Here is a 23,656-nt window from a genome sequence, read left to right as displayed (position 1 = left end):
CATGTAGCCCATGTCTATTAATATAGTAAATGATAAGTATTGTAATGAAGGGCATACACTAATCTTGCATCCAAGGGACCTGATTGTCTCATACGGTAAGATACAATTGCACATCGAGTTATTTTTAAAGAAAACTCTATTACTAATACTTTTTCAGTTACTATCAGGGCTGGCGCTACCATAAGGCGGCACAGGTGGCCGACTTAGGGCACTCTGGCCCGGGGGTCACAAATATCCAGTTGACCACCAGGAGAGACGGGCACAGCACTCATCTCCTGATGGTCATTACCTGTACATGGTCAAGCGCCAGTACCTCTGCTGCTCGGCACAGGAGGAGAGGGCACACGAGGCAGCTCCCACCCAGATCTGCATTTCCTGTATGGCTCCCTCGTGCACCTTATAGAGGTCCTGGGAGCTGGAATGTGCCATCATATTCTGACTCTCAGGCACCACTGTGGGGCGCGCGAAGGAGCTATACAGAAAATGCGGATCTGGGTCGGAGCTCCCTCAGAGGAGCACTGCGGCAGCCCACTGGACCCCAGGTCTCCATAATGTAGGAAGATTGGGTGGATTGAAAAGTGTGTGTGTTTCTTTTCCACAATATTGTCCCTCCCTCTCACCATTGCCCCAGTACCCCACCCTACTGTCCTGCTCCCTCAATACAGTTACCATAGCCCAAGTCCTCTACCCCCCTCCCACCAGAGCCCCAGTCCTCCATAATGCTGCCCTGTCCCTTAAAACTGTTCTGACCCACCCCACCAGAGCCCCAGTCCCCCACAATGCTGCCCTACCCCCCCACTATACCACCCTTGCCCCTGATTCTGTTCCTATCCCCCCAACATAACCCCAGTACTGATATTTTAATTTAGTTTTGGAGCGTTTTGATAGTTTTAATAAATTTAATGCAACTTAGAGTTGGTATGAATTATTTATAATGCTGCTAACACACTCAATGTGTTGTACCCCCAACACACAAAGCAAAATCAAACGAAAAAAAGTATATAAATAAGAGCGGACCAGTATAAAATGAATGTTTAGTTGATAAACCGAAAACCAAGTATAAATTGTGAAAAATTTGAGAATGTTGTAATAATACTCAATAGTCAATAGATGGCGCCAAGTGGACACATCTCACAGCCCATGTGGAGAAAATGCATAAATACACATAATAGTGCAGATTGCTTTAAATAAATAATGCTTATAACATCATATATTAATATACCAAGATCCCCCCAAAATACCCAGATAATTAGGTTTAGGAAATCAGGTTTCAGTGATATAATGATAAAGTTCTGTTATATTAACAAAGTACAAACAAATTTATTGATAAAAGATAAACAGACTGTCCCTTACAAGAGAACGCAGTGAGTAGGCTCGACATACACCGCTACTCAATGCCAAGCTTTCAGTAGTGGAGTTGGAGACACTGGCTCTGGTTAGCTGTAACGTCCGGAATGCAGTGATCCGGTGCAGCATGAGCGATATGAGTGTGGTATTTCCGAGCTCCTGTAGTCTCTGCCCCCTTAACCCCAGTTCCCCACAATACTGTAAATCAATACTGTAAATAACACAAAATAGTTACTATATCTACACACAGAAAGAGCAACCCACCCTAACAATGTGTACCTCACAAAACACTACAAAAAATCCAGATGGAAACAATACAACCTGTGAAACCACAGTCTGACACAATACAAATCTATAAATAGAAAAGACAATATATGGTGAAGTTCATAAGGGTAATATAAAAAGTTCCACGAGGTAGAGAACTTACAAAAAGTAAGGAATAATGCGCTTGTCTCCCCTCAAGGGTATATAGAATGGTGAAGATCTTTATCAGAAGGAGCCACGAACTTTCAAAAAAGCAAAAGGAAGAAAATAGAGCACAATTGTTTAAAATATACAAAATGTTATTACAAGTTGCACTTACATAAAAAGACAGGCTTGTCTCCACTGACAAGTGGACCAATGGTGGACTTCCAAATAAAAACAAATAAGAAAAAAAGTCCAACAAAGTAGTAGATAGTCGGTATCTGACTATCTGCTACTTTGTTGGACTTTTATTCTTATTTGTTTTTATTTTCACTGATTTTATTTGTTATATTGTCAATTTTTTTTGTTTTTCAACTCAAATTGGAAGTCCACCATTGGTCCAGTTGTCAGTGGAGACAAACCTGTCTTTTTATGCGTATGTAAGTGCAACTTGTAATAGAATTTGTTATATTTTAAACAATTTTGCACTGTTTTGTTCCTTTTGCTGTTTTGGAGGTTCGTGGCTCTTTCCGATAAAGATCTTCCCTCTGTCAGCTAGGCTTTTAAAATGCACATTTTAAATTGTATGCAGTGCTCAAAGTCATAGATCTGACTGTCTGTCTATCTATCTATCTATCTATCTATCTATCTATCTCCATCCATCCATCCATCCATCCACCTATCTAGTCAAAGATCTTATCTTCTATATTTTTTGTTAGACAGGATGTGACTCGGTGGTTTATATATTTCATAGAATAGGCACTGACACATACTACATCCTTCAGGCAGCCTTTACATACGTTATACAGTTAAGAATACAGTTATTAGAAAATCATCTGTAAAGAAATGAGAAAGCTCAAGAATAAGAATGGTGAGTTTAAAATAACTTGTTTATATTAAGCACATTAATTATATTTGCTTATCAGTAAAGATACAGTCAAAGTTTGGATTCAGATAAAGTTTGGATTCCAATATTGTTGAATGGGTAAGGCAGTGGCTGAGTGACAGGCAACAGAGGGTTGTAGTCAATGGAGTATATTTGAAGCAAGGTCTTGTTACCAGTGGGGTACCTTGGGGATCTGTACTTGGACCCATTCTCTTTTATATTTTTATTAGTGATATTGCAGAAGGTCTTGATGGTAAGGTATGTCTTTTGTTAGACTCGCATGATAGTCAACCTTACTGATTATGAATTGACAATATGCCTAACTATGACTTTTTTAGGATTTACTGTGTTATATTTGGAAGCCTACTTTATTCAAGTCGATGAATTGTAGATAGCTAGTTAGATTGATTTACTATTCAATAGCACAGGTGCCCTTAAAGGCACAGTTTAGATCTTGGGTTTCCTGTAGCTTGGATATCTACCATAGGACTTTATATCTATCTATTAACTTAGCTAATAGTAGCTCACTGCCTGAGTGGCATCTCTAGGATTCATTTTTAGGGGGGCACATGGTGGGCCAGGGACAAAAGAAGGGGGCAGTTTTAAAACATGTATGTATATATGTATGTATGTATGTGTGTGTATGTATACACGTTCCCTTAATCTGCAAACTGCAGTATCAACCAGGTAGATAATGCGTCACACCTTAGATGTAGCTGCACTATTCGTTCAGCTCGCATCTATGTCTTTTTTGTCTCCCCCCACCATGCATGTCTCTGTTCCCCTCCCTTTCATGTCTTTTCTCCCCCCCCCTTTCTTCCATGTCATGGATGTCATTTGTATTGTATGCAATGTGTGTATTGAATACATTGTGTGTGTGTGTGTAATGGATGCAGTGTCTGTGTTTGTGTAGTGTAACTAGTATTTGTGTGGTGGATGCAGTGTGTCTAGTGGATACAGTGTCTGTATAGTGAATGTAGTGTATGTGCACGTAGAAGTTTTTGTCCATCCAGCCTCCCTAGCTTTGTGGGGGAGCTGGAGTGGATCTGTACCTAGGGTCCAGTGGGGCTGCTGTGAGGTGGAAGGCAGACAGTCAAACACATCAGAGGCAGCGAGTGAGCTGTAATCTTCCTGCTCTGCTCCCTCGCGGGATGTCTACCGATGCAGGGAACCAGAATATTACGTCATATTCCGTCTCCCAGCATCAGTAGATGGCTTATGAGGGAGCAGAGCAGGAGAATTACAGCTCCCTTACTGCCTCTGATTTGCTCACAGCCGCCCGCCTTGGGGGTCCATAAACTGTTTCCTCTAAAACAGGAGGAAGCACTGGGGACGTCCATGTGGGCACTTTGGGATAGATGGAGCCAGGGCCGGCCATTAGGCACCCTGTGCGAAAAATCACACACACAGGCTTACAGTCACACCGAGGCAGAGTTTGATGCACACACAGTTGCAGTGACACAGAAGCACACAATCACACACACAAAGGCACACACATACATTCACACACACACATCCACACACACACAGTTACAGTCACACAGAGGCAGACAGCCAAACACACATAGGCAGAAAGTCACACACACACAGTTACAGTCACACATAGGCAGACAGACACACACACACACACACACACTTACAGTCACACATAGGCACACAGCCACCCACACAGAGGTAGACAGTGACACATAGGCACACAACCACACAGACAGAGGCAGACAGTCACACACACACACACACACACACACACAATTACAGTCACAAATAGGTACACAACCACACAGATAGAGGCAGACAGACACACACACACACACACACACACACATTTACAGTCACAGATAGGCACACAGCCACACACACAGTTACAGCCAAACACAGGCACACAGCCACACAGCCACACACACAGAGGCAGACACACACACACACACACACAGTTACAGTCAAACAGTTACAGTCCCACACACTTACAGTCACAAACAGGCAGACAGTCAAACACAGAAGTCAGACAGCCACACACACACACAGGCAGACACAGTCACACACAGTTACTGTTACAGTCGCACACACATGCTTACCTCTGTTCAGTGGCGTACATACGATCCATGGGGCCACGGTGCGAAAACTGATCCGTGGGCCCACCCCGACGGTTACACTGCGTGGGCAAGTGCCGCAACACATGGGGGTGGGCACCCAGTCGTAGAGGTCCGCAGGGGGCGGCTGGGCCCCCTGGAGTGACTCCTGCATGCACGCCACTGTACACACACACACACACAGACACTTATATACAGACACACACATACATACAAACACACACACATACATACAAACACACATACATGCATTCCTTACTTTTACTGAGGGAGGAGGGGGAAATTTCTCGATCCCTGATGGTCCGTGGGCAATCCCTGGCGTTTCTAGTGGTGAGAATGAACACCTAGCCCGCAGCTCCAGGGCTAGACCGTGGTAACCGCTGCAACACTCCGTGCTCGCGAGAGAAGGGCACAGAGGAGCTACAGGTCGAGCTTGCAGGTCCTCTCTCACTCCCTTCCCTACCGGCTGCCAGCATAGTGCCTGCAGACAGGGGAGGGAGATCTGATCTCCTCTCCGGTCCTTGAAGGCACACTGCAGGGCTGGCACTTGGACAGTGGGAAAGCAGGAGAGACCATCAGCCTGCCTTGTTATCTCGGGAAGGCAATTGCCCCGTTGCCCCCCCCCCGGATCCACCACCGGCCCCCCGGAAATCCATAGTCATTGGGTGACCCTAACAGCATTTCAGTTATACAGCGCAGCCCGGGCTGCAGCACATGGCAGCGGGCACCCGGTCGCAGGTGTCCGCGGAGCTGCCGGTCCCCCTTCTGTGAAGTAGATACCCCGACTGATATCTTCTGGGCACCTTTAGCCCTGCCCCCGCTGTAATTTGGTATCATCTGTTTCAATACCAAGTTCAACATTGTCAGGATCGGGACAGGGATCCAACACGCAGAGTACAAACAGTAGCCAGATACGTATACCGGACCTTAGAATGGCCGGACTAACGTAAGTAGTACAGTATAGAATGGTCAAAGACAAGCCGAGGTCGAGGGTAACAGAAGACAGGTAAGCGAGAGACAAGCCGAATCAAGGGTAACAGAGATAAGCAGAGTAAGGTAAACAAGCCGGGTCAAAACCAAAAGGGATAATAGAATACACAAGCACTGAGTGACTAGAACAAGCTAGAACCACGACAGGGCAATGAGCTAATGAAAGAAGCTCTGTTAAATACCCTGTTCAGAGCAATAACCACGCCTCCGAGGCGTCCTGATTGGTCCTGCAGCAATTGACTGACAGGTCGTTCCGGGGGAGTGTCCTGATGACTACTTCCTGCCTAGATGCTGTAAAAGGCAGTCACTCCCTTGCGGCCGGCCTAGCATGACCGGATAGACCGCGGGGAAGGGAGCCATCAGACCGTCTGGATGGAGGAACAGCTAAGTCTCTACCTCTTTCGGAGGTAGAGACCACAGGTACCCTGACAGTACCCCCCCTCTCAGATACGCCCACCGGGCGGAATGAACCGGGACGAGATGGGAAGCGAGAGTGATACGCCCTGCGGAGACGGGGAGCATGAACATCCTCCTGAGGTACCCAACTCCTCTCCTCAGGACCATATCCCTTCCAATCAACCAGATATTGTACTCTCCCCCGGGAGATTCGAGAATCAATAATAGAGTTAACCTCATACTCCTCCTGACCCTCCACCTGAACGGAGCGAGGAGGGGCTATTGTGGATGAAAATCTGTTACATATGAGTGGTTTCAGCAATGAAACGTGAAACGAGTTCGGGATGCGTAAGGTATTAGGAAGAGCTAAACGATCCGCAACTGGATTGATACGGGTCAGCACCCTGTAGGGTCCAATATAACGAGGAGCGAACTTCATGGAGGGCACTTTTAAACGGATGTTCCTTGTGCTCAGCCATACCCTATCACCTGGAACAAAGACCGGAGCCGCCCTTCTACGTTTATCAGCGTGTTTCTTGACCAACATAGAGTTGTGCACAAGGATTTGTCGAGTTTGATCCCACAACTTCCTCAAATTGGCAACATGAACATCAACCGACGGCACCCCCTGGGAAGGAGAATCCGAAGGAAAAATTGACGGATGAAAACCATAATTCATGAAGAAGGGGCTTGAATGAGTAGAATCGCAAACGAGATTGTTGTGTGCAAACTCCGCCCAAGGAATCAAACCGACCCAATCATCCTGGTGTTCAGAAACAAAGCATCGTAAATATTGTTCAATTTTCTGGTTGGTACGTTCAGCAGCTCCGTTAGACTGAGGATGATAGGCAGAAGAAAAGTTTAATTTAATACCAAGTTGAGAGCAGAAGGACCTCCAAAAGCGGGAAACAAATTGGGAGCCTCTGTCCGATACAATTTGAGAGGGTATCCCATGTAGGCAAAAAATCTCCTTAGCGAATATCTCTGCCAATTCGGGAGAAGACGGGAGTTTAGGCAGGGGAATGAAGTGTGCCATCTTAGTAAACCTGTCAACCACGGTGAGGATAACAGTCTGTCTTTTAGAGATAGGTAGATCGACAATAAAGTCCATGGCCAAACAGGACCATGGTTTTTCTGGAACCTCCAAGGGGTGCAGGAATCCACATGGAAGCGTATGGGGTTGTTTGGTTTTAGTACAAACTTCACATGCAGCGATGAACTCCTCAATATCCCTCCGTAAAGCAGGCCACCAGAAGTCCTTAGAGATCAACGCGTAAGTTTTGCGAATACCAGGATGTCCCGCCATCTTGCTATTATGTAAACACTGTAAAAGTTCCAGTTGAAGAGCAGGAGGAACGAAATGACGGCCCGCAGGAGTCTGTTTAGGTGCTAGATGTTGCAACTTAATGATCTCGGCCAGTAATGGAGAATGAATCCTGAGAATCATCATCATTATTATTATTTTTAAAAAAAGGCTCACAAATCAAGATTGATTAATTATCTCTGTTAAACTTGAGATTGAAATACTTTATTAGTAAAAATAAAAGTAAAAATAAAAATATATTTTTAATCTTTATTTTATGTCTATATATATATAATTTTTCGATGTTAATAATATGAGATTGTCCTAATAAGGATATATGTTTTTATTTATTATATTTTGTGTTTTTCTATCCACTTGCAGCATATTTTATTTTAGATCTGTAATGATCTCAGTTTATCAATTAACAATTATGACCATTTACTTTAGATCTGTAATGATCTCAGTTTATCAATTAACAATCATGACCATTCTATGAATCAATTAACAATCATGACCATTCTATGAATCAATTAAGAGTGGGTATATAAACCCGGCTCTTAGACAGCAGACATTGTCTTGAAAAAGTCCTCCAGCTAGGACGAAACGCGTAGACGTGCTGTCTGCTACCTCACCACACCGCCGACGGATTTGAACTTCCCAGCCGATTCGTCCTTTATGACCCGCCATTGATTTTCGGCAAGCGACCTGGCGAGAACGGCCTTTTTCCTGCAGCCCTCACGGTTTGGAGTTTATGTGCTCCCAGTTTCTCACCCGATGGTCGGACGGATAGGGTAAGTTGCTGAAGTGATATCCCCATAGTTTTCCATATCTGGATGTGATTTTTTACCTTTGGGGCCATCCCTATCGCTTCCCTCTTAGTCTTGACCAGGGTGTTTGGCTGGTGTTTGAGCTCCCTCTCCGTAAGACGGCTTGGTCGTCTGGGCACTATCCGTTTATCCACTTATATATTTTTTCACGGACTGGACTGGAGCCTACTGCTTGAACTTTTTTGAGTTCACATATAGTTTTTATGCTAATGTGCACATCTCTGATTTTTTACATCAGTCCTTTGTCGACAAGAATATGAATAAGGGGCCCCTTACTATTCATCACGATTACATCTGATACTGGACGTTTTGAGATGTTGTTTCATTTTTTATGATTGGTTTATTATACAATAAATGATATTTTGTTATACTCTTATATATATGTGTAGAGTATTCTGATTCAGATAAGACTCACCCAGTACATTCAATTGTGGTTTATGGTGGTCATTGTGGTGATCTCGGCGAGATTGGTCATTTTTAAGTTTATTGATATTTTCATCTTGATTGTTATGTAGATCTGCATAATTAATTGGAGCGCTCACATACCAGTTATACCTCTCTTCTCCTGTGCTGTCTTTCCTCCTCAGAGAGGCGGGTATACCCTATCTGCATAGGTTCAGTAAGCAAAGATATCTTGGAGTTAGGACTTGGAAAAGCGGGAGCTAACCTAAAAGAAGGTCTCTGGTTCCTCTCTCGAGTGTTCTGTCTCTCTCTTAGACGTTCATCTATACGAGAGATGAACGAAATTAAATCCTCTAAATTCTCAGGGAGTTCTCTGGTAGCAACCTTATCAAGGATTACATCAGATAGGCCATTCAAAAATACATCCATATACGCCTGCTCATTCCACTTGATTTCTGCCGCCAGAGACCTGAATTCTAGTGCATAATCCACCAGTGTTCGGTTCTCCTGTCTCAGGCGCAACAGTAATCTGGCTGCATTAACCTTTCTACCTGCAGGGTCAAATGTTCTTCTAAAAGCAGCTACAAATGTGTTATAGTTATAAACTAATGGGTTATCGTTCTCCCATAGTGGGTTGGCCCATCTCAGAGCTTTCTCAATTAGTAGGGTGATAATAAATCCTACTTTTGCCCTATCTGTAGGATAAGAGCGAGGTTGCAATTCAAAGTGGATACTAATTTGGTTTAAAAAACCACGACACTTCTCAGGAGCCCCACCATAGCGTACTGGGGGGGTAATGCGAGAAGAAGCACCCACTGTGGCTACCTCTAGACCTGATCCGACAGGAGAAACAGGGGTTTTACGTATCTCCTCTGGTGGGTTAATGGCACAAGCTAATAGAGCCTGTAGCGCAAGCGCCATCTGATCCATTCTGTGATCCATGGCTTCAAACCTAGGATCAGGAGCAGCCAGGCGACTGTTTGTACTTGCAGGATCCATTGGCCCTGTCGTAATGTCAGGATCGGGACAGGGATCCAACACGCAGAGTACAAACAGTAGCCAGATACGTATACCGGACCTTAGAATGGCCGGTCTAACGTAAGTAGTACAGTATAGAATGGTCAAAGACAAGCCGAGGTCGAGGGTAACAGAAGACAGGTAAGCGAGAGACAAGCCGAATCAAGGGTAACAGAGATAAGCAGAGTAAGGTAAACAAGCCGGGTCAAAACCAAAAGGGATAATAGAATACACAAGCACTGAGTGACTAGAACAAGCTAGAACCACGACAGGGCAATGAGCTAATGAAAGAAGCTCTGTTAAATACCCTGTTCAGAGCAATAACCACGCCTCCGAGGCGTCCTGATTGGTCCTGCAGCAATTGACTGACAGGTCATTCCGGGGGAGTGTCCTGATGACTACTTCCTGCCTAGATGCTGTAAAAGGCAGTCACTCCCTCGCGGCCGGCCTAGCATGACCGGATAGACCGCAGGGAAGGGAGCCATCAGACCGTCTGGATGGAGGAACAGCTAAGTCTCTACCTCTTTCGGAGGTAGAGACCACAGGTACCCTGACAAACATAATTAAAAGATTACAGAAAAGCATACCCAATTCAGATTCCGGAGGTACTTCCCTAACCAGTTCTCTCTCTCTCTCTCTCTCTCTCTCTCTGTCTGTCTGTCTGTCTGTCTGTCTACCTCTCTGTCTGTCTGTCTGTCTGTCTCTCTCTACCTCTCTATCTATCTTTTTTGCAGACTGAAAGGTTCTCTTACTTTATTGCCCTGTGTTTTGCTCCGTACATTCTTACAAGTTTCCCAGCCTTGCCGATTGTTTCTTAAAAACAACATCACATGAAGATGATTATCTGTGAGTTTAAATGTTTACGGATAAGTATCCCACAGAACAAATTGAAAAATACATAAATAAATATATATATTATGAGTGGTTGAAAGAGGAAAATTACATTTGAGCAAAGCCCGTGTAAGAATACTAGGTTTCGTTTATATCAGTATTTGTCACTCTCGGCAGTGGAAACATTTACATGTGCAAACGTTTTGTGCAGGAAGTTGGTTTATGGTTAGTGCAGATTCTCTTTTCAGCAGAATTGAAAATAAAAAGGCTAGAGGAATTGAATGAAAGAAAAAAAGGGATAAAGAAATAATGGAAGGTGAAGAAAGAATGCTAGGAATATTCATGGCCAGTGCCATACCGGCAGTTTTCCTCAATGGCCCACCTCCGCTCAGGCTGGTCGGAAGACCAGGTGAGTGCAGATATGGGTTAGTAAGGAAGATAATAGATATCCCTTGACTGGCCCTGAATTAACGTATTCATAGTGTGGGCTTTCGGCAGCGTGAAAGATCTACGCCCTCTCGTGTCTTAAACATGCCAACAGGATGTGATGTCAATGCGTCATCAGTAGAGAGCGTTTAAACAAGCTAACTGCTCTGAATTACTGTGCAATGAGATTACAGAGGGATTCCAGCCCCCCACTGGACCCAGGAATGAGGCTCCACTCAAGCTCTATATACATAAAAGAGGGCTGCGATAGCCTGAAAACACAAACATTATAACGGTGTTGCTGGGGCCAACCAATACAGCATACAAAATCCAGCGCACTCACTCACTAAACAGCAAGTTCAAAGCTCACACCATGCAAGGTTCAATAGGGCCCTACATATGTGTGTGTATATGTAGAAGTCTTGGCATTAAATAAATTAAAAAAAAAAAGAGTATGTTTTGATGTGATTTTGTCCTTTTACTACACATGTATAATATGATATGTTGCTGTAGATTACATTAATGTTTGACAATATATTCTGTGCTCTTCTCTCAGTTCATCGGTGTGAGTCCTGCTGGCAGTTGGCCTTGGTGGTGGTGACAGTTCTGCTGAAATTAATGGAAGGTGTTGTGATCGGTGTAATCGGTAGGGGCAGAGATCATTTTAAATTGCCCATTATTATGAATATTTATGTCAGGGGTCTGGTCGGGAAGGAGTGCTGACCAGTGGAGCAACTTCTATAGGGTGGAAATCAGAACTCAAAGAAACCAATATACACACAAACCAGGGGGAAAAAAATTAAATACATTGATATTTACAAGAAAGACAGTTAAATAAAATACAAACACAGATAACTGAATGTAGAGAAGGGCCTCTGGATACAGGGAACAAAGGAAAGGCCTCTGGATACTGGGAACGCAGGAGAGACCTCTGGATACAGGGAACGCAGGAGAGACGCAAACAAGAAGGGTGAGGTTCAACTTAAAGGACCACTATAGTGCCAGGAAAACATACTCGTTTTCCTGGCACTTTAGTGCCCTGAGGGTGCCCCCACCCTCAGGGACCCCCTCCCGCCGGGCTCTGGAGAGAGGAAGGGGTTAAACACTTACCTTTCTCCAGCACCGGGCGGGGAGCTCTCCTCCTCCTCTCCTCCTTCCTCGCGACGTCATCGGCTGAATGCACATCCGCGACAGGAGCCGCGCGCGCATTCAGCCGGTCGCATAGGAAAGCATTTAAAATGGTTTCCTATGGACGCTGGCGTCTTCTCACTGTGATTTTCACAGTGAGAAGCACGCAAGCGCCTCTAGCGGCTGTCAATGAGACAGCCACTAGAGGCTCTGGGGGCTGGATTAACCCTCAATAGAAACATAGCAGTTTCTCTGAAACTGCTATGTTTATAAAAAAAAAAGTGTTAATCCTAGAGGTACCTGGCACCCAGACCACCTCATTAAGCTGAAGTGGTCTGGGTGCCTAGAGTGGTCCTTTAATGTTATGAGATGATTGCAAAGTAAGGCCAGCTGGAAACAGCGAGAGATCTCAGTCTCCTGCAATAGCACCACAGACAGATAGTGGACCTGTGAAGTACTGCACCAGACTGAGAATAAACCGAATCGTGCCATTTTAGTTTGGGGATTTAGCTAGCTGTGGCTGGATATAGCAGAAGTAGTAAAATATGGTCAAAGCTGTCCAACTTCATGTTTGGCTCATTGCAACTCATTGTTTAGTATTAATTACTAAGATTTGAAATGCCATAAATATATTTTTAAACACACTTTATATTAACCTTCTATTACATACTTCCCACCACTTTAAATTGACAAAGTTTTATTCAGTTACATTAACCATATTCAAGTAGGAGTTTCTATTATGGTGTTAAAGGAATTAAAAGGGCATGCTAAGAACTACAACCATTAGACCAATTTTAGGAGTCTTGTTATATGTGAAGGACCAAGGCTTAGAAGTTCTCTTGGGCCTCTAGCTGGACACCATGGTGGGTTTAGCTCCTGAACAATTTAGCCTTGGCAAGTGGATTCCTTGTGAGAGGGCCCTCGATGCGTTAAAGTAGCCATAAGTTTAGATTTTCAAATGTATGAATTTAACAGGTGTAGTGCCAGTAGAGACATGATGACATAACAAATGGGCTAATACATAGATATTATGCTCAATTCTCTGCCATTTATGATTTACATCACTTTTGTTTATGCAGCCCTAGTCACATCTCATAAATCCTACATGTAAAGTAAGATCAGAGGTTTATACTTCTTTTATTGTCTGTTTAATTTAGAATTTAATATATTCTGCACTGTTAATAGCTTGCTAGACCTTGCAGGAGCCTCCTGTGTGTGATTAAAGTTCAATTTACAGAGCAGGAGATAAAGACTGCAGGGACAGAAACAAAAGTGGTTTACTTCCTAAATAGCATAGAATTGAGCAGTGATACTACAGGGGCATGATGTATACACCAAAACTGCTTCATTAGGCTAAAGGTGCTTCATTTATTCTTGTGTCCCTAATAATAAAAATATAATATTTAAAGATAGATTTTTTTTTATTGCTCCTCCTTTTTTACACTTTATTGGTTACTTCTTCTTATTTGATGTGTGAACCAAATGGCACAAACATTAGCCTATGCTATATCATGTGCATCTTGCAGTACACTGATTGGCCCATTTACTCGACCTTTTGGTTCATCCGAATTGTTTTACATGAATCGCATGGATTATTTTTTTTTCAAACTAAGACTCTCCATGGATGAATCCGATTTGGCCAACACAATTCTTTTTTTCTTGGCTGAATCGATTTGCCTGAACAAATGTTTTTTTCACTGGGCTCAAGTCTAATGATTAGGCACTTAGGAGAGTTAAAACGCTAAAGTGGGTCTGTGGATGCTAATGAGTAATGCAAATGTAGAGCAATTCAGGTTATGCAACAAAAAAAAAAGAAGTTGCAATATACTATTTAAAATAATGTTTGCTTTAGACTTGTCTATTCTTTGCTCCCAGGCTGGAAGAGCCATCATAACTGCACTGAGGAGGATTTCTTTAATCAAACGTCAAAAATAAATTTACATAATACTGAACAAGATCGACAGAACCTGCCTAATTTACATAATATTGAACAAGATCGACAGAACCTGCCGAGTTTACATAGTATTGAACAGGATCGACAGAACTTGCGTCATGCAATCTCTCATTTGTGTGTCACAGCACGTAGGTGAAATTATTTTGATACCTCTATATATTTTAATTAAATGTTATTCAAAATACACCATTTTTTTTACAATAATTTATAATACATTGTTACAGAAATCAAATAAATTGAAGCTGCTTGCAGTTCATTGATATCCCACTCAGCCATACTATCTGAATTATAGAAAAACACAGCAATGGGAGTTAATGAAGGGGTCTGTATTCACATGGCATTGACAAGGGGCATTTCATAGTGGAGAATCCTAAAACTTCTTTTGGTTGGAAAGGGTGATGTTATAGGTTAATTACTACTGCAATCCCCTTCTCACCGGTCTTACATGTTCCCAGCTTGCACCGCTGCAATCTATAATGAATGCGGCTGCGAGGTTTATTTTCCTGTCCGGTCGCACCCACCACGCCTCCACGCTCTGTCAGTCCCTGCATTGGCTTCCAGTTAGATATAGGGCCCAATTCTAAACTCTGGTGCTTGCTTAAAAATCCCTACATAATGCTGCTCCAACATACCTATCCTCCCTCATACACAAGTATGTCCCGTCGAGACCCCTGCGCTCAGCCCAAGACCTACGCCTATCCTCTGCCCGGATCCCCACCTCTGACGCTCGCCTTCAAGACTTCTCTAGGGCTGCACCTATTCTGTGGAACTCCCTTCCCTCCTCAATCAGACTTTCACCCAGCCTCCACTCCTTCAAAAAATCTTTGAAAACTCACTTCTTCATTAAAGCGTATCAATTAAACTGTCAGCAGGCTTCTCATCCCCCACCCCTTGACTCCATTCCTGCAACTGTCAAAAATGACCTACCAAGCACTCAATAAACCCTTCTCTAACAAACTATTTAATTCCCCTACTTTAACCCGTTTGTGTCACTATACCCCACTCCCTCTAGCATGTAAGCTCATCGAGCAGGGCCCTCAACCCCCTCTGTTCCTGTACGTCCAATGGTCTGATCTCAAATATGTGTCTGTTAGTCCACCCATTGTACAGCGCTACAGAATGTGTTGGCGCTATATAAATAATAAAATTATAATAATTAGGCACGGGTAGTGGACTACAGGATGATATTACCGGTTATGGGAACAGACTTGGAATATTCAGTGGAAATCTCCCTGGGGTCTAGTGGGGCTGCTGGTAGGTCGGGCGGCGCTGGCGAGGGAGCACTTTCCCCTGAGCTGTCTGCTCAGCTCCCTCGCGCGCCGCAGAGTGATGCCGGGAGCTGGAATATGACGTCATATTCCGGCTCCCAGCATCACTCTGCGGGCGGCGCGCCAGGGAGCTGAGCAGATAGCTCAGGGGAAAGTGCTCCCTCGCTAGCGCCTCCCGACTGCCCGAACGCCTGACCGCCCGACCGCCCGCCTGCCTGGACTGTCAGTTTGCCGCAAGGCTAACAAGACATTTGCCCTGGGCGTTTGGGGGTGGCTTTTTTTGCAGCCCCCTGGAAAATGCCGCCCAAGGCAAATGCCTTGTTTGCCTCGCGGCTAAAACGTCCCTGCACACAGCACCTTTCATACACACGGCACCCTACACACAGACCCACACACAGCATCTGTCATACACACTGCACCCTCCACACACACACACACACACATACACACAGCACCTTTCATACATACTGCACCCTTCATACACAAACTGCACCCCTCACACACACATGCACCCCTCACACACTGCACTCCTTCCTCCCCACTGCACACCAAACCTACACACACACTAACTACACTCTTCACACACTGCACTGCTCACACACTGCATCCTTCACACACACACACACACATGCAAACTGCACTCACACAATGCACTCTTCACATGGACACACACACACACACTGCACCCATCACACACTGCAGACTTCATACACACTGCAGGCTTCACACACACTGCACCCCTCACACACACACTGCATGCACACACTGCACCCTTCACACAGACACACACAATGCATCTTTCATACACACACTGCACCATTCATACACACTGCGCCTTTCATACACACTGCGCCTTTGACACACACACTGCAGCCTTCACACACACTGCACACTCACACACATACATACACATTGAACCCTTCAAAAGCATTGAACCAACACTCTCACTTTGAGAGGAGGCGTGCTTGTCATTGGTGATGATAAAACACCCCCTCCCTTGCCCAACCCCCTTCTTAGCGGGTAGCTGTGACTCAAAAATGCCCGGGTCGAATTTCTTTACCAGTCCGGCCCTGAACACGTCTACTAGATAATTTGTTCTGTGGGTGAGATTTTTTATTTTAGCTCAAAATATTCTGCTTTTTGTTTTGGAAATTACTTACGACATAAATATTATTTCGTAATTGTTTTTAATGTATATCTCTACTATGAGTCTGCTACTGATTTTGAAACTAAATTTCCTATATTTGTTGTATGAATGTCAATGTTCCTGAACAATCTACAGAAAATGTATTTTACTGTATTTTTGTGTATACTTTCTTAATGACAGTTATTTGATTTTGGTTTTTCCTGTATTTAGAATCCACTTGCAAACTTTGTCCACTTAACTGGATTGGTGTCAATAACAGATGTTACTTTTTTTCGAGTGAGAGAAAGACTTGGAAATTAAGTAAAGTGAGTTGCATGGAAATGAAGGCAGACATTGTTTCTATGGAGGACTCTGATGAACAGGTACTGTGTTTAAGAAAATCATTAAAGTAGGCAAACTGTGAGGTTACCACAAATTTGTAAATGCCACACTTCATTATCTTGATCAGTGATGAAAATAACTGACTGGCCATGACTTGATAAAACTTGCACTAGTTTTAGTTATTAAAGCAAAACATTCTGGACAGGCTCAACAAAGGAATGATTAAAAAAAAACCTACCTTATAAATATGAGTGTTCCATGTCTGTGGAAGGTGGCGCGAGGTCTCCTGGAAGACCCAATCTCATACAGGGAACAGAAAAAAACTTTAAGTTGAAAAAACAAAACACCTTTATTTATTATACTGTGGTAAGTTATCAAACAGTTTTCACGTGGTTTAACATTTACCTGGGTACCCTGGATGATTCCGGTCTGGACTCCTTTCCTGATATCATTAACTCAGTAATTCCTACTTTAGCAACAATGATTTAAGTTCCAACCCTGTTTGGATGAGTTAATTGGCTGAAGGCATCAGATGACAGACTGTATTGTTTTGTAGTGCCTTTACTGCACATTTAACAATCATACAAATGTTTTCCAGAAATTTATTTATGAACAAGCTTTATTAAAGAAAGGTCATTTCTGGACTGGTCTTCAGAAAAATGGTTCTATTTGGCACTGGCAGACTGGAAAAGAACTGCAGGGAGATGTGTAAGTTAATTTCCTCTTAAACAGAAATACATTTTATATGGTATATTAGTTTAGAAAAGTATACCTAACAATTTCCTTCTACAAGCAAAAAGAACTAGAATATTCAGTTGTGAATGGAGTGAATGTACTCTTAGTAAAACAGGTCTTTTGATAATTGAAGATGTGTATGTCACCTATGACTTCATTCTATTATGAGTTGTAAGCATTTTATTTCCAACTGAATTGCAGTTTTTGATTAGATGTCAGTGGGGGGTGTGCTTTTCAATTACCAAAGTTATTAAGTATTTATTTCTTATTAGTTATTGGAACGCAGGTCTAGAGGTAACTTTATCTAGAGTCCATTCTGAAAACTCAACCTTTACCCTTCTTACGTGGCATCACGTCAGAATAAGTTTTCCAATGATAGCATGAAGGAGCTATAAATGGTATGTAGCAAAGTAGACAGAGTGTGTGTATATAAACTATACAAATAATTAACTTATCGTTATAATATACCTTATCCTGTACAAATAGAGTATGTATATGGATAGCAGAGGATTATAGCTGATAATCTACTGAAAGAAAAACAGTACAATAGTGTAATAGTGTAAATAAGCAATAAAACTGCACCAATATAAATTGAACTCACAAGATGTAGATAGTAAGATCGCCTCAGGGTGCCTCTCCTTAGATGTTTGAGGGGTATATCCAGAACTCCCTCTCAGCTGGTTGGTGGTGTCGCCACAATATGAAAGTCAAGACTCAGGAAATGGTAAAAAATAATCTGCTTTATTTGTAAAGGTATAAAAGATAAAAAAACTAATCTGGTCCTGATTTGTTTTTTATCTTTTATGCTTATACAAATAAAGCATTTTTACCATTTTCTGAGTCCGGACTTCCATATTGTGGCGACACCACCAACCAGCTGAGAGGGAGTTCTGGATATACCCCTCAAACATCTAAGGAGAGGCACCCTGAGGCGATCTTACTATCTACATCTTGTGAGTTCAATTTATATTGGTGCAGTTTTATTGCTTATTTACAGTATTACACTATTGTACTGTTTTTCTTTCTGTACTCCTCTGCTATCCATATACACACATGATCTATAAATGCCCTATTTTCTCTGACTATTTAACAAACAGGAATTTCTGTCTCTATGTCATTTGACTATTATGATGTAGTTTGGGTAGCCATTCTTGAAATACACAAAGTTCCATGCAGGAGTCAACTATCTAGCGCCCCAATTCTACAGACAAGGATTAAAACCACACATTGTCTTTAAATGCTTCTAACATGGACATAAAACCTAGTTTCATACAAGATGTAACACAGGATGTAAATGAAGGTACCTTGTTCTCCATTGCAAGGAAGACGGTGTCCTCATGCCAACATCCTTGTACTGGCTGATCACTATGAACTGAAAACAGAATATGTATTTCATGTTCCAAACAATGATTTTCTAGTTCTGACTTTGGATAGCAATAATTTTACATGCCATTTGATTGAGTCCTGGGACACTCATCACTTGTAGCCACAGTCTGGTCATTATACAGTGGAATTACAGAAAACCCCAAACATTAATATGCTTGTTTTTGAAGCACTTCCATGACATGGGGGTATTGTACAAAAGTGAATAAGCAGTATTTCTGTTACGGGTACACTAGTACAGTTTGTTAATGTTTATTTATAATGGTACAGTACTGATTGTTATTATATGATTTGTTGCATTGCACATCTCCCATAACCTTTCCACCTTTGCCTTCACTTACACAATTTTGGTGATGTTCTTCAGATCAGTCAAAGAGGGAACGACTCCGCACGACTGCAGCACTTTGAGTGAAAATAAGTTTTTTGCCGAATTCTGTAATAATCCAAACAAGTGGATATGTGAAAAGGAAATGACTGAATACAGCTTGTAGGAAAAAATATTAGAAGAAGAAAAGGATGTGCATGCAGAACGATGAAAGAGAAGAAATTAAGATTAATGTTCTTGACATCTATGTAGCTCTCAGAGTTGATCCATTTAAAAAGCATCAATGTGAATTAGCAAATTGCATGGTTCTTTCTTTCTCTCTTTATTGATTTTCCTGCAAGTGTGTCCACTCCAGAAACTTAAAGGGACACTCTAAGCACCACAATAACTTTAGCTTAAGAAAGCATTTTTATTATATAGTTCATGCCCCTGCAGTTTCGCTATTCAATTCTCTGCCATTTAGAAGTTCAAACACTTTGTTTATGCAGCATGACACCGACGGAGCTGTGATCACTGTGCTCTTCCTGCACAGCTCCGAACCACGGATTGTAATGCTGCCGAAGTGACATCCCAGAGCGCATGATCACTGCTCCCTTAGTGTCATGCCCCCAAAGCTCACCTACAACAGAGAATCTACAGGTTCAACAGGTAGGATGCATCATGCAGTTTATTGAAGAAAGGAACACAAAAAATATAAAATGTTTCAGCCCACTGGCCTAAATCATGTATAAGGAATACAAATACAACTCAATAGTTAAAAAGTGAAATTAGAACTGAAATTGTGGAGTCAAAATTGTCAGCTCCTCCCAAGGAGGTGTGTAAAGTAACCATGGCAACAACATAACACCATAATGAAAACAAAAACCAAACCAAAAGAAAAATAGATGGCATATGATAAAGCCATATGTTACGAATGCACCCTACTTCAAGAGTGTGCGTGAAGTAGTTGTGGTGGTGAAAGGGTTAAAGTTCACTATTTGTCTGCACTAGATCGGAATTAATGACAAAATCCCCCTTAACACCACCCACACTTAAACATAATAATATATTGTGTATACTCGAGTATAAGCCGACCCGAATATAAGCCAAGGCCCCTAATTTTACCCCCAAAAACTGGGGAAACTTATTGACTCGAGTATAAGACTAGGGTGGGAAATGCAGCAGCTACTGGTAAATTTCTAAATAAAATTAGATCCTAAAAAAAATTATATTAATTGAATATTTATTTACAGTGTGTGTATATAATGAATGCAGTGTGTGTATGAATGCAGTGTGTGTGTATGAGTGCAGTGTGTGTGTATGAGTGCAGTGTGTGTGTGTGTATGAATGCAGTGTGTGTATCAGTGCAGTGTGTGTGTGTGATGCAGAGCCTTGGTGGGGGGTGGGCATTCTTCTTATTATTTTTTAAATTATTTTAATATTTTTTTGTTATATTATTAATATATTTTTTTATTTTTTTGTAATATTATTATTTTTATTCATATTTTTTTCGTCCCCCCTCCCTGCTTGATACATGGCAGGGAGGGGCGCTCTCACTCCCTGGTGGCCCAGTGGCATTGGCAGTTCAGTGGACGGGGATGGAAGGAAGCACTTACCTCTCCTGCAGCTCCTGTCAGCTCCCTCCTCCTCCGCGCCGGTCCGGTCAGCTCCCCTGTCAGCTCCCAGTGTAAGTCTCGCGGTAGCGCTATGACCCCGCGGCTCTCGCAAGACTTACACTGGGAGCTGACAGGGGAGCTGACCGGACCGTCGCGGAGGAGAAGGGAGCTGACAGGAGCTGCAGGAGAGGTAAGTTACAGCTTCCTGCCAGCCCCCCTCTTACACAGCCCCTTGTCTGTATTATGGCAATGTAAATTGCCATAATACAGACATTGACTCGAGTATAAGTCGAGTTGGGGTTTTTCAGCACAACAAATGTGCTGAAAAACTCGACTTATACTCGAGTATATACGGTAACTATTACTATTTTAATGCTGCCACCACCAAGACAATTCATAAATGGGGTGCCTTGGTTCCCCAGGTAAACTTAATAAAAACCCACCAAATACAACTTGGCACAATATTTAAGGAATTGCAAAAATACTAATTAGTCTCTTCGGGTAATGTGATTCTTTACCAGACAAAGGCAGAACTTAATAAATGAATGTTTATTATGAGCAAAAATAGTCACAGTGCATACAAAAATATAGATGACAATCAAAATTAGTTACATCAACAACAGATAAAAAGCAAAAGGGATAAAATAACAGAAAGTCCTTATCACTTACTCAGCTCTTCAAAGTAAGACTTCTGCCCCAGGGGGTCTCTGGTAGGAAAGATGGTGACTTACTTCAAAATCAGATCTTGGCCCCAAGCAATTACCATGCACACTTCAATCTCATTAGAGATATACCCTGTGGATTACCACGCCTCACCCAGAGGTGGAGTTAAGGCGTATCTATAGAGACCCTAAATGACCACCCCCTTGTGTCCAGATCCACATCAATCCAAATGGAAACATTTGGCTCTTTCTTCTCTTATGTACCTACCACAGAAATAATAATTGCATCTACAAATTTGTTATTATTTTCCCATTCTATAGATATGTTGTATGACGTACTTGCGACCAAATATATATGGCGGACATCACAATTCCTTCCCCTATGGTCAAGTTACGCAACCCATGTTTGGGCTTGATTAGAAGATCGCATTTCAAATATAACAAAAATTAGGCTTAATTATTATTCTGTAAGTAAATATTAATGTTTCTTACTGGAACCCATGGCTTGTTTTTTCTCTTTTCTTGAACGCTAATTATCATTAACATATCAAAAGAAATCAACTCATCAATTAAAAGGTACAGGTCAAATGGCTGAAGAGACATTCAGGCTTTTTCCAGTGTAGAATCTCACACCTCACAGAGCCTTAATTAATTCACATCCATATGGTAAATCATTTTAACATTCCTATGCCATTCACACTACCCCTACTGTCATTTGACCTCTGTGGTGGTCCCAGCTGCAAAAGATGTTACCCCTTTTGACCTCCATACAATCAAATTAACCCCTTTTGACATTGACAATACCATCTTGCCAGGCCAGCAGGTCCTTAATGCACTACACAAATTACATTAAAGGACGATATTCCATAGTGCAATAATAAATTAGGTACCCTTGCCGTGATACCATATTCAACCCCATCGCATTCCCTTTCACTTGCCTGAAAACGTCATCCTCAAAGAGGTTGTGCCTACTTCACAGAGGGTATTATTAACCCAATTTGATTTGCTATTTTTCTTTTTTTTTCTATATTTTCTATTTTTCTATATTTTCTTTTATTAGTTTTTTTTATTGATTCTTTGTATTTTAATATAATATTCTTGCTTAAATAATAACATATGTAATATTCTGATATTCTTTGTTTATTTTTAATGATGTTTCTATTTTTGTTTTGTACAAATACCACCACCCCACTGCAATCTGTCCTGGCATAAAACATATTTTTCATCAATTTTCATGCACTTCCAGAATAGTAGAAAGTGCAGAAGTAGGGAGGATGAGGATTGAGTGCTAGGGGTTAGTGTAGAAGTGTGCTGATTAGAGGCAGTGTTTGCAGCTGTCATTTATGGTTATCTAAAGTTGTGTGTGAGAGTGAGAATTTATCTATAAATGGAATAAAGAGCTTGGGTGGGCAGGCAATTGAGATCTGTTCTGGTTTCCAGCAAGGGACTTTTTTACTCAGACTGTGGAAGACAGAGATGATAGGATCAAAACAGGCCTGCAATAAATCTATGGAATTGAGATGCACAGGGGAGGTGAGAATTGGTCAGGCAAAACAAAAGCAGTTTGGTTGATGTCTATAAAATAAGGGGGGCGGGTGCAGAAATAACAGAGATAGTCTTTAGAGATAAGCACATAGGTGAATAACTTTAAAGTTAACAAGCCAACAATATTTAAATATGGAAATCTCACATAAGTTCACCAATAAGGAAATTATCTACTAAACAGCTAAAAGATCAAAATTAAAAAAAAGCCCTGTTATTAATTTTAATCTTTCAGTTGTTTAGTATATAACTCCTTTATTTGTTATCCTTATTATTATTTTATTATTTATATAGCACCATCAGACTCCGTAGCCCTGTACAACTTATGTGGGATTGCCATATTTAAGGACACCAAATTAGGGAGCTCTCTACTAAACACATACACATTTATATACACACACAATCACAGATATACACACACAGACATATGTCTGTGTGCATATATAATATAGATATACATACAAACACGCACACCCACACAATCAGAGGCATACACCCACATAACTACAGACACACACAATCTCAGACCCACACATACAATCACACACCTACACACGCAGTCACATACATAAACACTCATAATCACAACCACAGAGATACACACAGAAAACACACACATAATCACAGACATATACAAACACAATCACAGACCCACACACATACACTCACATATACA

General features: G+C 42.0%; 1 protein-coding gene across 2 annotated transcripts; it reads left to right on the top strand.

Annotated features, from left to right (window-relative positions):
- Positions 1-2,560: 2,560 nt before the first annotated feature.
- LOC134575025 (CD209 antigen-like protein E) lies at positions 2,561-19,471 on the top strand. 2 transcript variants are annotated; one of them, XM_063434158.1, is made up of 6 exons: positions 2,561-2,623; positions 11,477-11,566; positions 13,924-14,130; positions 16,628-16,722; positions 17,337-17,446; positions 19,221-19,471. In XM_063434158.1, the coding sequence occupies exons 1-6, from the start codon at positions 2,599-2,601 to the stop codon at positions 19,345-19,347; spliced, it is 654 nt and encodes a 217-aa protein (XP_063290228.1). In that variant the 5' UTR covers positions 2,561-2,598; the 3' UTR covers positions 19,348-19,471. The 2 variants fall into 2 exon arrangements, with proteins under 2 accessions (XP_063290228.1, XP_063290227.1); XM_063434157.1 differs by having other exon boundaries at positions 16,628-16,779.
- Positions 19,472-23,656: the final 4,185 nt, after the last annotated feature.

The sequence above is a fragment of the Pelobates fuscus genome, chromosome 10, assembly GCF_036172605.1.
Source record: "Pelobates fuscus isolate aPelFus1 chromosome 10, aPelFus1.pri, whole genome shotgun sequence".
Classification (NCBI taxonomy): Eukaryota; Metazoa; Chordata; class Amphibia; order Anura; family Pelobatidae; genus Pelobates; species Pelobates fuscus.
The sequence above is the reverse complement of the archived record's forward strand: the minus strand, read 5'-3'. Positions and strand labels throughout refer to the sequence as shown.

Bases quoted from the DNA above. Each gene is read 5' to 3' on its own strand.
- LOC134575025 (XM_063434157.1), top strand. From the start codon at position 2,599: ATGAGAAAGCTCAAGAATAAGAATG. The intron at 2,624-11,476 runs GTGAGTTTAAAA...CTCTTCTCTCAG, and splicing joins AAAGCTCAAGAATAAGAATG to TTCATCGGTGTGAGTCCTGC. The intron at 16,780-17,336 runs GTACTGTGTTTA...AATGTTTTCCAG, and splicing joins TGGAGGACTCTGATGAACAG to AAATTTATTTATGAACAAGC.